The 14,388-nt window shown below is 40.4% G+C and overlaps 1 protein-coding gene across 1 annotated transcript in view; it reads left to right on the top strand.

Annotated features, from left to right (window-relative positions):
• The first annotated feature begins 385 nt into the window (after window positions 1–385).
• The window catches only part of MEGF9 (multiple EGF like domains 9), a 74,985-nt gene continuing 60,982 nt past the window's right edge, over window positions 386–14,388 (top strand). Inside the window, exon 1 of the mRNA XM_032478315.1 lies at window positions 386–1,131. Within this exon, the coding sequence (XP_032334206.1) occupies window positions 540–1,131 (592 nt within the window). The 5' untranslated portion in view covers window positions 386–539. The remainder of the gene's footprint in view (window positions 1,132–14,388) is intronic.

The raw sequence follows: 14,388 nt of genomic DNA, 5'->3' as shown, positions 1-14,388 counted from the left end.
CCCCATTGTTCAAGAGGGAGGGGAAGCTCCCGAGAGCAAACACCGCGCCCCGGGTCGCGCTAGCCGCCCTGTGGAGCAGACGACTTGGCCCGGCGTCTGCCGCGCGGGGCGAGTCCTTTGTCTGCTCCGTGGCGCTCGGTGCCCTAGGCCCGCGCCCCGCTCCTTGGGCAGACAAAGCCGGAGCTGCCGCGAGCCCGACCGGCTGGAGCGGCGCTCGCACCACCCTCCTCCCGCCTTAGCACCGCCCCCTCTCCTTAACGCCCTCTGATTGGGCCGCGGGGCTACAAAGAGGCCGGGAAGCGGGCGGGTCACGTGAGCTACTATGGCCTCCCATTGGTCGGGCGGGGCTGCCAATCGGGGAGGGCGGGTTGTCCGCGTACGGCCCGGTCGCTCCCTCCGCGCTGGGGCCCGCCCGCGGGGCCGGCCGCCTGTCAGAGGGAGGTGGCGATGGTGCGCCCGGTGGCGGTGGCGGATGCGGCGGCTTCCCTGGTCCAAATGCAGGGAGGAGAAGATGACTGACCGACCGACTGACTGAATGAATGAATGGCGGAGCCGAGCGCGCCATGAGGAGCCTGCCGAGCCTGGGCGGCCTCGCCCTGTTGTGCTGCGCCGCCGCCGCCGCCGCCGCTGCTTCAGCAACCTCGGCGGGGAATGTCACCGGTGGTGGCGGGGCCCGGGGGCAGGTGGACGCGTCGCCGGGCCCGGGGCTGGGGGCCGAGCCCAGTCACTCTTTTTCTAAGGCCACGGTTCCTACGGCCCAGGCCCCGAGGACAGGACCCCCACGGGGTACCGACCACCGACTCCTGGCTACATCCTCTTCAGCCCAGTCCCTGGAGACCACCCCTCCTCCGGCCGCGACCGGACCCGCTCCGACCACCTTTCAGGCGCCGCTCGGCCCCTCGCCGACCACCCCTCCTGCGGTGGAACCCACTCCGACCACCCTTCGGGCTACGACCAGACCTGCGCCGACCACCATCTCGACGACCCCTGGCCCGGCGCCGACCACCCCTGTAGCGACCACGGTGCGGGCGCCCACCATTCCCCCGATCCTGAGCTCGGTTTTCCCCGGCGGCAGCAGCAGCTTCCTGCCCACCCCACCTGCCACCGAGGCCCCCACTCCGCCTTCCCCAGGTGAGTCCCAGCGCTTTTCTCGCTGGCTGGACCCTCCCAGCGGCTGCGCATCCTTTCCCCAGCGCCTGGCCTCTAGCGTTGGGCTCTTGGCTGGAATGGATCATTTCTTGCCCTAGAGGTTCCCCAGATTTCGACTCCCAAGGGGAGGTCCAAGCTCCAACCAGCCTGCCTCCCCCCAATCTGGAAAGTCTTTTGTCCCCCCCTTGGGCTGTGCTTCCTCGGGAGGGGGGGCGGCTGCTGTGTGGAAGACATCGCAACCCCTTTCAAATAGGGTTTTTTGGCCTTTGTCAGACACCCTGAATGGGCCCAAACTTTTGGGTTCGGTTTACTCACCCTGCCTCTCCGCCTGGATTATATGGGCGAGTTTGAGAGCCAGCGCAGTACCTCCTGCAACCTATCGGTCAAAAACTGAGTCTATGGGATTCCTCCTACAGTTTCAATTTCCTTGTTCATTCCTCCTTGTTTGTATAAATATCAGACATGCATGTGAGGTGGAAAAGATACTGAGAGGATTTTGTTTACAAACAGTAGTACAGACCACTTGAGGCCAGAAAAAATACATTGTAATCCATGTTTTCCCTGCAAATAAGTGGATTCACGAAGTCATTTGGGACAGGTGTGTATCTAGGTTGAGCAAATTTATAAATTAGGTTAAATCCCTTCCTTGCACCATTTTTTCCCTTCCTCAGTCACAAGGTCAATGTGTTTAGACAAGTACACAATTGAAGCAGGGATGCCCATTCCCCGCCCCCCCATAAGCTAGAATGTTCAATTTTGCTGATGCTGATAAAAGCCAATTTCTGTCTGAAGGCCCTGTAGGAAATAAAGCTCTTCTTTCTGCTGCTTGACCTCTTCAAGAAAAGTTAGAGACAATTTCTATTCTTTCCCCCTCGAGATCGAAAGTGGGCCTGGAACTAAACAAATAAAAACCTACCTTGTCAAGATGTTAGACAAGAGTTTCTGAATTCCTTTGCTTTGCGTTGGGGTTTGATTTGTCCAAACCATTTGTCTAGCTGTTTATGTTAATGGATCTCTGACCTAATTCTCAGGCTCAGTGATTTACTGTGGAGTCAGGTATGGACTTTGGACTATAATTGAATTTGTAGAGAGTTTTCCCACATGATTATGAGTCTTAATACAGTCAGGTCTTGGGTTGGAGCTTGGCATTGACATAAGTAGGAATGTAGAATATTCACCCATAAAAAGCCAAGTCTGTATCTCTTCCAGCTTCAAGGAGTGTACTAACTGGATTTTGACTGTAACCTTTTTTGGCCTCAGTATAGAGAGACTGACATATTGCTGAGAGGCAGGAAGCATCGTGGTTGAGAGTATGGACTCTGGACTCCATTCTAGATTTGAATCCTAGCTCTGCCCTTTATTAACTGTGTAGTCTTGGGCAGGTCACTAAACCTCTCTTCATCTGAGAAATAAAAATAATGATAGTACTTAGCTTGTAGGATTGCTGTGAAAATTAAATAAGTTAATATATTTATCATGCTTAGAACAATAGTTCCTAGCTTAGGGTAAGTAAGCTGTGTGTGTGTGTGTGTGTGTGTGTGTGTGTGTGTGTGTTAGCTGTCCTTATGACTAGGTTGTTTTTTTTTGTTTTTTTTTTTTTGTGGGCTGGAAAGCATTTGAGAAACCTAGCAGGGCCTTGTGGTGACTTTTGTTTGTTTTAGTAAAATGTAATGGAAAAGGATGAATTAGTTTTTCCAAAGTTTGAAGCACACAGTAGCATTTAAGTAGCAAGATTGCATATTTTGTTTGTTTCTTTTTTTTTGCTGGGGGAGGTACTTGGAATTAAACCCAAGACCTCGTGCATAAGATTGCTTATTTTGAATAGTTAGTATATGATAAATAAGTCTGGGTGATTGCTGTTATTTTACTTTTATTATTTTTAAATCACAAAGGTAACATTTACTTGCAAAAAGTGTAAAGAACCAGGAGTCTACAAAGGAAAAAGTGAAAGTCACTCCTCCTTCCAGTCAGTTCCCTGGAGGATACTACTGTTAAGAGCTTGATCTTTTCTCAGACATTTTTCTGGGCATATATGAACATAAACACAGGGTTTTTAAAAACTCTTAATGAAATAAACAAATACATGTGTATATATATTGTTTTGCGACTTGCTGTATTCACTTAACTATGTGTCATGGACTTTTTTTTTCCGTGTCAGTACCTAAGATCTACCTGGTTCTTTTTAGTGGTTGCATTTTTCATTGTAAGGATATACCATAATTTATCTAACCAATCCCTTGTTTATGGACACTTTTGGTCTTCCCTTTAAAAAGCACAGAGTAGAATGTATTCTTGTTAAGTCTATCATGTATAAATTATATTCTCTAATATTTTGGTTGGAGTTTTGTTGGCTCCAAATCAATTGTAAGTGAAGTAAAGCAGGACTGATTAATATTTGCCATCCGAACTGTTCAAGGCTTTTAGCAAGTTCCATGGACTATAACGTATTTCTGTCTGTGGTGGTCTTTGGGCAACAAAGTTTTAGAAGGATGTCCAATTTTGGTAACTCTTCAGTGTTTTAAAATTTTCTGTAGCTTGTACTTTTCTGTGAGTTCCCTGTAGATTCCCTGTGTCTAGTTCTCAGCAGCTAAACTGCCTTTGTGTGCCTACCGAGGGGCAATTTTAGCTTTATAGTGATATAATTAAGTATGGCCTTTCTATCTAAGCAGGGGTTCTAGTCTACTTTAAACAGTAAACACATCTCTTTGACAGAAGGAAAACTTCCAATTGAGTCTGAGAGACTTAGGTAGGCTGGCACTAGTTAGATTCTTTTGACATTTGGGAAGTTGGGTACAGGGTGTTTTCATCTTCCTATAAGGACTGAATACTATTGATAATATAATATGCTTTTGGATGGGTCTTCTAGCTGCTCTTTGAATGAATAATCTTTTCATGGAGGTCTAGCTGAGAGCTCTTGCCTGCCCCTCAATTAGGGCCTTATTTTGTTTACAGGGACACTGATCTGCAAACTGAAACTAATTGCCCAGTAAGCAGGCATTTTCCTCCCACAGACCTGGCAAAACATTTGACTGACTGGTAGGCTGAATAGGGTATTTTAAGAAGGATGAAGAGAGAGGCTGTGATATTAGAGGATAATAGTTATTAACAAATAGTAAGAGACTGAAGTGATGGCAAATGTCTGTTTTTTTAAATTATGGCCCTTCAGGGCTAGATAGAACTTTAGAAGCCACTACCTCTTAACGTGTCTTTTTATTGTAAGAAACACTTCCATGGACCTGGCTGAAATATTTCTCCTTGTAGTTAACACCAGCTGGTTCTGGTTCTGCCCTCTGGGGCCGTGCAGAACAAGTCTGCTCTCTCTGTGCCATGACAGTTCTTCAGGGACTTGGGACAGTACCGTGATCATGTTACCTCTGAGTCTGGACTCAATAACAGCTCCCTCAACTGTTCTTTATATGAAATGGTTTCAAATTCCCTTACTATCCTTGTCGCCCCTCTTCGGGACTTTTTCAGTTTCTCTGTGGCTCTCCCGGAGTGTGGGGCACAGAGCTGAACACAACACTCCAGATGTGCTCCAGCTAGCTCGCAGGAGAGAGGGCAGTCGCCGTGTGCCTTCTGGATGCTGTACCACTGTTGCTGTAGTTGGTTCCTAATCACAGTAGCCTTTTTGGCAGCCATGTTATGTTGTTGACTCACTGAGTCCATTAAGATAGCTAAGTCTTTTTTTTTTTTTTTTTTAAACACGTACTGGATGAGTCTTTCTTCATTCTTGTCTTGGAAACTCTTATTTTCTAAAGCATAAACTGAGGCATTTGCCAAGTGTGTAAGATTTATTGTGTTAGAGTCAAGCCATCGTTTCAGATCCCGAGTCTGTCAGTGTACCCCACCCAGTCTATTCACATTTACCTACAGGGTGTTTCTATAGACAGAGTCTAAGGACAAGTTATGGCAGGCTGGTCTTACCTCATACGGGAGGATACATTTATGGATGATAAAACAGTCTGGAAGGAAAGGAATAATAATTTAGATTAGTTCCCAAGGGTCTCTTCCAGCTCTAAAGTTCTGTGATGATTTGATAAGCATGATTCAGGGCACATGAATGCCCCCAAAGAGCCTTCATTATTTATTTGTGATCTAAGTTAAGAGAATAGGCTTTTTTAAAGCAAGACCTAGAATTTAGAGTTTGAAAACTCTGACTACTATGGCATGTAAGTAAAATATTATGAGTGGATTTTATTTGAAAGGAATATTCTGGGAAAGCAGAGCCCTACCTGTACTGGGAAATGTTTTCTTCATCTTAAAATTCTGTACGATTAGGTTCAGGGTGTTATTTGCTTATGGTTACTTAAGAAGATAGATACCATTCAGTTTAAGGAAATAGAAATTGTTCAGGCTTCAAAGATTATATATGTCCATAATCTTTTATCCAAAAACCTGTGGGGCTGGGTGTGTTTCAGAGTTTAGAACTTTTCAGATTTTAGAAAGTTAATAAATGCACCCCAGTGAAGTCTGGGGCAGCATCTTATAATCAAATACATGAAGATATTTGCAGCAAAATGCCTGTATATTCACACTGAGTGGGTTTTCGAAGGGCTATAAATAGCCTTGTATTTGTTCAGGTCAGGTTTTGCTGACAAATGAGTAACAGAAAAAAAATTGGTTTTTGGATATTCTGGTATTTAGCATCAGGTCTGAGGGACTGTGGACCAGTGCAATAATAATTACAAGCACATAAAGTGCTTACTATGCTTAGGTACTGTTCTAAGTGCCTTACTTATGTCACCTTACTTAATCCTCACAGCAGGTAGGTACAATCGGGTTAGGTACTATTATTATGTGCATTTTACAGATAAGGAAACTGATGCTCAGAGAAGCCCAGCCATGGTGGAGCCTAGATTCAAACCCAGTCTTTCTGGTTCCAGAATCCATATTATTGGCATTTAAAGAAATAGTGACATAGAATATAAGAGAAGGAAACCATTTAGCTAAAAATATTGGTCCCTGGATACTAGTCTGAAAAGTTTTCTGCTCTTCTTTGGCATTTATTCTCTTGTGTGTTATTTATTCACCTCCTTGAATTTTCTATTTTACAGTGTTTTACAATGAGGATTTTAAGTTATAGCTCTAATTCTTCCTTTGACTAGGTTCTAATATGGTCTGTGATAGGAAAGTTTGTCTATAGTCTTTTTAGGGCTAGGCCCAGGAACTTCTCACATTCACCGTATCTTACTCCTGGCCTAAGTGCTCAGCTTTCTGCAGAAATTCCTTAGTCTGATTAATTTCTGGAACAGCATAGTTAAACTCCAGAACATTAGTTTTAAATCTTCTGAATTATGTCCCCAGGAAGCCTTCTGGCTAGTTGAACATTTATACATTGAAATAATCTGATTAGGTCTTTTTATCTTGATTTTTTTTAAAAGACCCATAAAATTAAAGTGAGCATTACTTTTCATCTCAGCATTTCTAAACATGTATTTATTAACTTCCAGATGTCTTGGCACCCTTATAAAAAGAATGGAAAAAAAGTATCATGGTGCTGTTTTACTGATGGGTAAATTATGGGTAAAGAGATTACTGCTCTAGAGCATTTCATAGATCAGAAGAGAATAGAAATATAAGATCTTGTTTGGCTGAAAGAGTGTTAGTTGATATTTTTAGTTAAAAGTAGCTTTAATTCATGCTTTTGCCTTGAGCTTTATTTTTGTTAGTTTTCTTTAGGTGTAATATAAACATCTTTAATACTAATGTTGAGATTATGTTACGGGTACCTCTTCTGTGGTCACTTAGTCTTTTCTTCAAGTGTGCATTTTGGTTTATCTGCTTTTCCCTAGAAACAACTACCCTAACTGCACTGGTAACTTTGAAGGGAGATTTTTAAAAACTGTCGTGAAGAAGATAAAGATTATGTCTGGATGCGTGTGTGTCTGGATCCCAGTAAAAGTTTACTCAAAATAATTATCTTTTAAAATGTATCTAAGTACATGTGATAAATATGTGTCAGAATAATCCCTCCAGTAATGCCACTGTTCCAAAGACAGCTATTATTGTCAGAAGAAATCTTTCCTTAGCACTAAATCTTTCTTCTGTTCTCCTTGCTCATTTTTCTCTCCCCACTTTTAACTCCTCTGCATGTCCCTCTCACTCTTGTCTCTTATTCTTAGCCCCATCCATTCTTTCAGGTTCTTTAAGGAACCAAATTATCCTCTCTACTTAACAATTTCCTACTTTGTCCTCCTTCAGTGCCTCCTCAAAGCCCAATTCTTCCAAGAAGCCTTTCCAGGGGAACAAAAGGTCCTTGAAGATGTCCTGGTAACAGGGTGCACAGCGACTGAACACTTTGCACTCAGAACAAAACCTGTCTTTCTCTGTGACTTTGACTTTTTTCCTATGGATTTGTTTTTAAAGTCTACTTAAATGTTTAAGCCCACTTGATAAGAAAAGTCATAATTTATACAATATTTATGACATTGTATTAATTATTTCTTTTTGATAAAAATGAGAGAAAAGATTTTCTTATTGTTCTGGGTCTTTTTTATTGCCCAGATTTTTTCCTCCTGCTTCTGAGGAACTACAGGAAAAAAACTGTCATAACAGAAGTTATCTGCCTTCAAAAAAAATCCAGTATTTTGAATAAGCTCCAAATTTCTTTTACTATTTATGAAAATACGGGCTGTTTTGGTTGGGTAGGTGGATTTGACCTAAATAGCAATATAAAAAGTTTAATTTGATTGAGACACAAACGTTTGATCTTTTGAATGACAGAATTTCCCCTGTAGAAATCTAATTAAAGTTAATAGTGAACAGAGTGCTTCTAATAATCAACAAGTGTGCAGCGCTTCTCGGTTTTCAGATGCTCTTAGAATCTCTGAGAGTTTAGCATCCATATTTTGTTGATTTCTGGGTATTATATAAAGCCTCAGATTCTGTCCTTTGTTGGTCCTTCTGTTGGTGAATGTAGACTAAACCTTTATAGGTTTATGGTGGGTTTCACAGTTTGATATTTTATATTTCAAGCTGTTGTCTTTTAAGTTTATTTTGTTAAATGCCAAGCTTTGACTGGTTTAGCGGCCCATATTTATAGGATGGAAAAATAGTATTTGGAAAAGAGGATTGCTTTCTTTATATTTTCTTTCCTAGACACCATATGGTGCTGAATGTTTTTGGGGCATAAAGAGCCTAGTAGTAATTGAAAGTAAGTGGTAATTGAAAGTAGCAAGGTGAACTACAGAACTTGATTGGAAGGGCTCATGTAAATTTCATTCTTCAGCTTGAAATATTATTTACTTATTTCTTAGTGTAGAAATCTGTTTGGAGTTATCTTAACATACTAGTTCTGTTGTAGTGCCTCAAATCGGAATGAATAGCAAAGGGCTTGGTACTCTCTCACCTCTCATTACCAATCTAATATTTAACATTCTGCAGGAAAGGTAATTAATGTTAACTGAGCACATATTATGTATTATATACCTAGTTAATTACCAGGATTTTTTTTTTACTTACATCATGTTATTTAATTCTTAAGACAATGTGATAGTTAAATATTATCTTTATATTATCATAAGTATTATCCTTGGTTTATGGATGGCAGATACTGAGATTCAGAAAAGTAAAGTAGCTTGCTCAAACCTATCAAGCTTATGAAGTCCATGAGGGCAGGGACTTCTGTTGGTTTTGTTCACATCTGTATCCCCAGTGTCTAGCCCAAAATAGATTCTCAATAAAAATTTAATGATTGAATGAATGAAGAAGGAGGAGTGGTTTATAGCTGCACTAATGTGCAGTGTATTCTTGAGGAAAATAATGTAATCTCATGGCTTTTACCTTAGTTTAGAAACCAACTTTTCCTCTTTTCCCTGTTACTTGTAGGGATAGTATGAGAACCTATTTAGGGCAAGTGGAGTTCTTTAGGATCTAGCAAATTACACTAATTATCCATTTTTTTTTTTGTTACGTAACTTTGTTTTTTGTTACATAACTTTGTTTTTTGTGTTCTTCTTAAAGGAAGAACATCAATAGACAAACGTACATCTGATGACTTTTGTAGAAAGAGTAGCTAAAGTTGGAAAAGCTGAGCACGTATGTAAAGTCTTTCTTGTTCTTTTACTAGTCCTATAATCTTGGGCAAGTAATTTCATCCATAAAATCAGAGTTAGGCTAGATCTGTTGTTTTTAAACTATATTATTTGGGGGTGCAGGTTTCCTCAGATGTGTTTGGGAGCCAGTATAGGGACTGAGGAGGCCAAGTGGGCCTACTTCTGGGCCCTCCATCCCCAGCCCTCACCTCTGACCCCCATATCGCCACTCACACTTTAATCAGCTCCACTCTCATCTGGTTTATATACTGGGTTTGTTCTCTCAGTAAAGATGATTGAAATAGGAATTTTTCTACTCTAAAATTCTATAATAAAGAAGTTGTGGTAATCTCTGAACTATTGTGCAGGTGTTAAAATGCTTAGGTTATGTTTAGTAGTAGTATACATAAGTGGAAAGAAATACACCAAAATGTTAAGTGGCTAAAGCTAAGTAATGAGATTATGGGGCATTTTAGTTTCCTTCTTTGTGTTTTTCAGGATTTTCCAAGAATTTTTTCAATGAATGTATCCAATTTTAACTTTACAGTCATAAAAATTAATAAATAAAAGGAAAAAAAGAATAAAAAGTTATAATGAACTTGGTGAGCCTTCACTTACGTGAGGTCAAGGCAGGTGATATTACCCAGGGCTACTTAACCATAACTTGAGCAGTTGACTCACCAATTTTGATCGGCATCAAAGATATTTGCTTAGTCCCAGTGAGTTGTAGTTCTGAAGAAAGGAGATAGCTGAAGACAATACTCAAGAAAGGAAACTGTTATGACACCTGACAAATCTTAAACATAGAGTAGGGATGACACATCTAAGATTTGGTCCCTTTCGAGAAGGTTTAACTGAGATCTTAGCAGAGCCTGGAAACAGAGATGATTCTTCACCCATTTCATTCTGACTAGGAATTTAAAGCGGGAACATAAAGATTAATTAAAGTAGGTTATTGAAATAGATCTTGTTTAAATGGTGCAAAATTTGAATTTATGACATTGTTGACAGCCTTTATCAATAGAAGATCTTTGGTTTTGTCTTCCTTTAAAGATACAGACTCCCAAAAGTTTGGTTTCAGTTTGTCCATATATTTTGCAATTAGCTGAGATGGGATTGCTTTTATATTGGTAATACAACAGCTGTTCTATATGATACCCTTGCCAGGGAGATAGCTAAGCTCTGAGGGAAGGGGAAATTTATTCAGTTGGAAAAAGGAATGTATTCTGCCTAGCCACAGGGAAAATGATAAGGAATAAGAATGTTTTAACCTGGCTGGAGAATGTTAAATAACTTTTATTTAGTAAATTTTCGACTCTTTAGATAACTGATTTTGGAAGCTTTTGTTTCAGTCTCGCATGCATCCTAGGAACTGGCCTATTACCAGGGATCTTATTAGATTTTTATTATTTATTTTAAAAAATCTAGTGTTTTACTTGACGTATGTGAGCAAAGAGAAGAGGTTAGGAGTAACATTGTTAATTGTAAGGAGAACATCATATTCTCTAGTTCCTTTTAATTTTGGAAATGGTCTTTAAAGATGAAATTAAAAAAATATTCTAGGAAAAGTCTCCTCTGAAAGAAATTGCATGAACTGAGTAGCTTTTAGGTTCTCTTCAGTCCTATCTATCATTTATAGGGATGTGATGGCAGTTTGGGTTAATGGTAATAATGAGGGAAAAGATGGAATACTTGAGATTCCAGCATATTTATCCAGCTTTATTTCTGTATTGAGGCTTGATTAGAGGAAGGCATTGGGCTTTTTCTGCTGTAGATTTCTCATTCGACTTCGTATTCCTTATAATCCTACAGTGTGTTTTGATTTATCTGTTCTATATGAACTGCTTTAACAATATAGCTCGACCATCCCTTGATGTTGTGTGGGTTAATGAATAGTTACAAAGTATACTGAAAACACAATGCAAACTAGCTGTTGGGTATTATTATACTGAATTGTTGGTGCATTGCCTGCAAACCTATCCTGTTCAACTGGTTTTAGTTTTTAAGTTAGTTTGTTGCTTCAACTTGTCCACAGAGGCAGTGCTGAATGGTCTAGCTAGTCAGTGGAATAGCAGTCAGAAGAAATAAATTCCAGTCTTTCCTTGCATTCATATTGTGAGTTCCTGAGCACATCTTTTTCAATGGCTGTGACTTAGTTTTTCTAACTATAACATGAAGCCTGTTACATGCGCAAACACAGTGCAAGTCACATAATCTCTCTGGGCTTCTATACCCTTGCCTGTAACATGAGTATGATAGTACCAACTTAAGGGTTCTTGAGTATTGACCTAGAATTCAAACCCAGCTCTGTCTGACTTAAAAGTCTGTGCTCTTTTTTCCTTTTGACTAAACTGTGATGCATTGCCAAAGCAGATGGGAGTAGCCGAAAATGAAAGCATTCAGTGGTTACATAGCACATTTTGGGTTCCATTTTTGTCACCTCCCCCAGCCTCCCCTAGCAAGCCCATACATTGTCCTTCTCAGCACTTGTTCTGAATTACACAGTGACTCAGGTTTGATTTCAGTAGCTGCTGTGAAAATCAAAATTAGATCAACGAGTGTTTCTCAGAGATGAATATAGGTGCGGAGTGGAGGTGGGGAGAGGAGATAATGGTAGAAATTGGGTGAGAGTAAGCAAGTTGACTAAATGTAAATGTAAAACAGAACCAAACAGTAACTATGAGATTGTCTGCTCAGCGCCAGAAGAATTGGGGCTAACAGACAATGTAATGCTTATTAGCATTTTGGCAAGAAATACCACACACTGCAAAATGATAGTATTGATTGTTCTCGACTTGACAATAAAACCTTTCATCTTTAACTTAATATGGACTCTAGGTCAAGATGCTGATGCAAAACAATAAGCTGTAAGAAGTAGCAGGTGATATTTGATTATATAAAAATCATAGAAGAATCTCAGGCTTGCAAATGCGATTCATGCTTCTGCCAGTCACCCAAGGATGCATTCCCCTACCCCATTTTATAAACTTCCATCCTCACTGAAAGGCTAGTTGTGTCTCAGATCAGACAAGGAGAAGTTATTATTTCAAGAGTAGAAGCAGCTCCATCTGATCCAGTTGCAAATGTGCTGGCTGATGATATACACGATGTTGGAAGGTTTGATGTTTGATTTGGAGAGAATCAAATAGCTTGTTCATATGGCATCAGGACTCAGCAGTAACCATGTATATTAATATATCCTGCAGGTGCACAGGGGTCAGGTTGAACTATAACTGTAGCTGTGAAGAATACATTTACCGCGCAGCAAAACCTAGTTGTATCACTCTCCTAGTTAACACCTTAATATAATGTTTATACGTCAGTATTGTTCTCCTGTGTATTCACCGTGTGATCCCAGCCTGTAATGCTCGTTTCTTAATATGACTTAAAGCTTCTCCCTAGTCTGCCTCTGTCCTTATTGCCGACTACCCCTCTCCTTGTGATTTAAACTCTAACAGAATCAAATGGCTTATATTTCCCTCAAAATACCGTGATTATCATCATCATTATTATTAATTAAACAATCATCATTGGAGGTCTTACTCTGCGTCACATACCAAGAGCTTTAAATGAATTATAATGACCTTGTTTAATTCTCAAAAGAACCTATAATAAATATGTTTTAGTATCCCCACTTTATTAAGCAGGCATCGAGGCTTTAACAGTTTAAATACATTGGGCAAGGTTTCACAGCTGGTAACATGTAGAACCTTGATTTAAATTTGGGTCTGTCTAGTCTCAGAGTCTCCTCTCTTAATCAGTAAGCTAACTGGCCTTGACTTACTTTGCTTCTGCTGTTCCCGCTGCCTGGAATGCCCTTCTCTTCAATTTCAAGTACAGACCTTAAAGCAGAAACCAGTGCTTGTTGATTTAATTGTAAATGGACTTTATTAAAAAGTTCACAGAATCTCCAGGGGAACCAAATTCAGGACATGGCACTAGAGATAATGCCCAGTCGTGCACAGAGAGGTCCACTGACTGTGCCACTGCCATTGCCACCGAGCATTAGATGCTCTAGTTTTGCACCATCGACACAGCTAACACTGGGTACTGGATGCAGTAGCAGGTGCTGTTGCCACTCGTCACACTGCAGCCACCTCCCCCTCTGCCACCAGAGAAAAGGCCTCATGCTCATTCCTTTGAATCATTAGTTTCTAATTCCCAGCCAGGTGAGGGTACCTCAATCACTTGTCCATGGCCCTGGATGTAGGGGAGGCAGGGGAAACCATGTCTGGCATTATGAACCTTTGTGGTAGGATAGTAATCCTTAAAGGATGGAGAATTTCTCCAATTAGGAAGGAATTAGTAGGAAATTGTACTATGATACTGGGCTGCCGAAAAGAATGACACATGTGTACCATATCCCTTTCTTTCACCTGCAAACTTATTTATCCTTGAGAAGCACCATCCTGTGCCATTTTACCTTATACGTTCCAATATTACTGTACATACTTTTTGACTACTAGCTTTTTAAGGATTCTTGTTTTAAGTATTATTTATGTAACTGACTCCTCCATACCTTACTCTCAGGTAGCTCATAGGCTATGTCTTATTGATGTTTGTACTCTCTGACACCTACCTAGGATAGTGTTGGGCATTCAGCACATAGTAAGTTCTCAATAAATAATTGAGCTGAATTGAGGCATAAATCCTCCCTGCCCACCACCACTAGAATGTAAGTTCCATAAGGGCAGGGTTTTTGTCTTTGTCTCTCTTTCTCTCTTTTTTAAACCATTATCTCCCCAGCACCTAGATTAATTCCTAGCATGTGTTGGGACCTCAGTAAGTATTTATGGAATAAATGAATACTCCTAGTCAGTTGTTTATTTCTAGAAATGACACTGTCAGAAAAACTTTTGGATGTGAATGGCAGATATCACTTTTGTGTGGAATCTAAAAAATACTACCAACTAGTGAATGTAACAAAAAAGAAGCAGATTCACAATTACAGAGAACAAACTAGTGGTTACCAGTGAGGAGAGGGAAAGGGAAGGGGCAATATGGGAGCAGGGGACTCAGGGTACAAACTATTAGGTGTAAAATAAGACACAAGGACATATTGTACAACACAGGGAATAGCGCCAATATTTTCTAATAACTATAAATGCAGTACAAATTGTGAATCGCTATATTGTACACCTGTAACTTATATAATATTTATAGTAACTATACTTCAATAGAAAATAAAAATAAAGCAAAAAAGAAC

The sequence above is a fragment of the Camelus ferus genome, chromosome 4, assembly GCF_009834535.1.
Source record: "Camelus ferus isolate YT-003-E chromosome 4, BCGSAC_Cfer_1.0, whole genome shotgun sequence".
NCBI classification, from domain to species: Eukaryota; Metazoa; Chordata; class Mammalia; order Artiodactyla; family Camelidae; genus Camelus; species Camelus ferus.
This window is presented reverse-complemented; position numbering and strand designations above follow the sequence as displayed.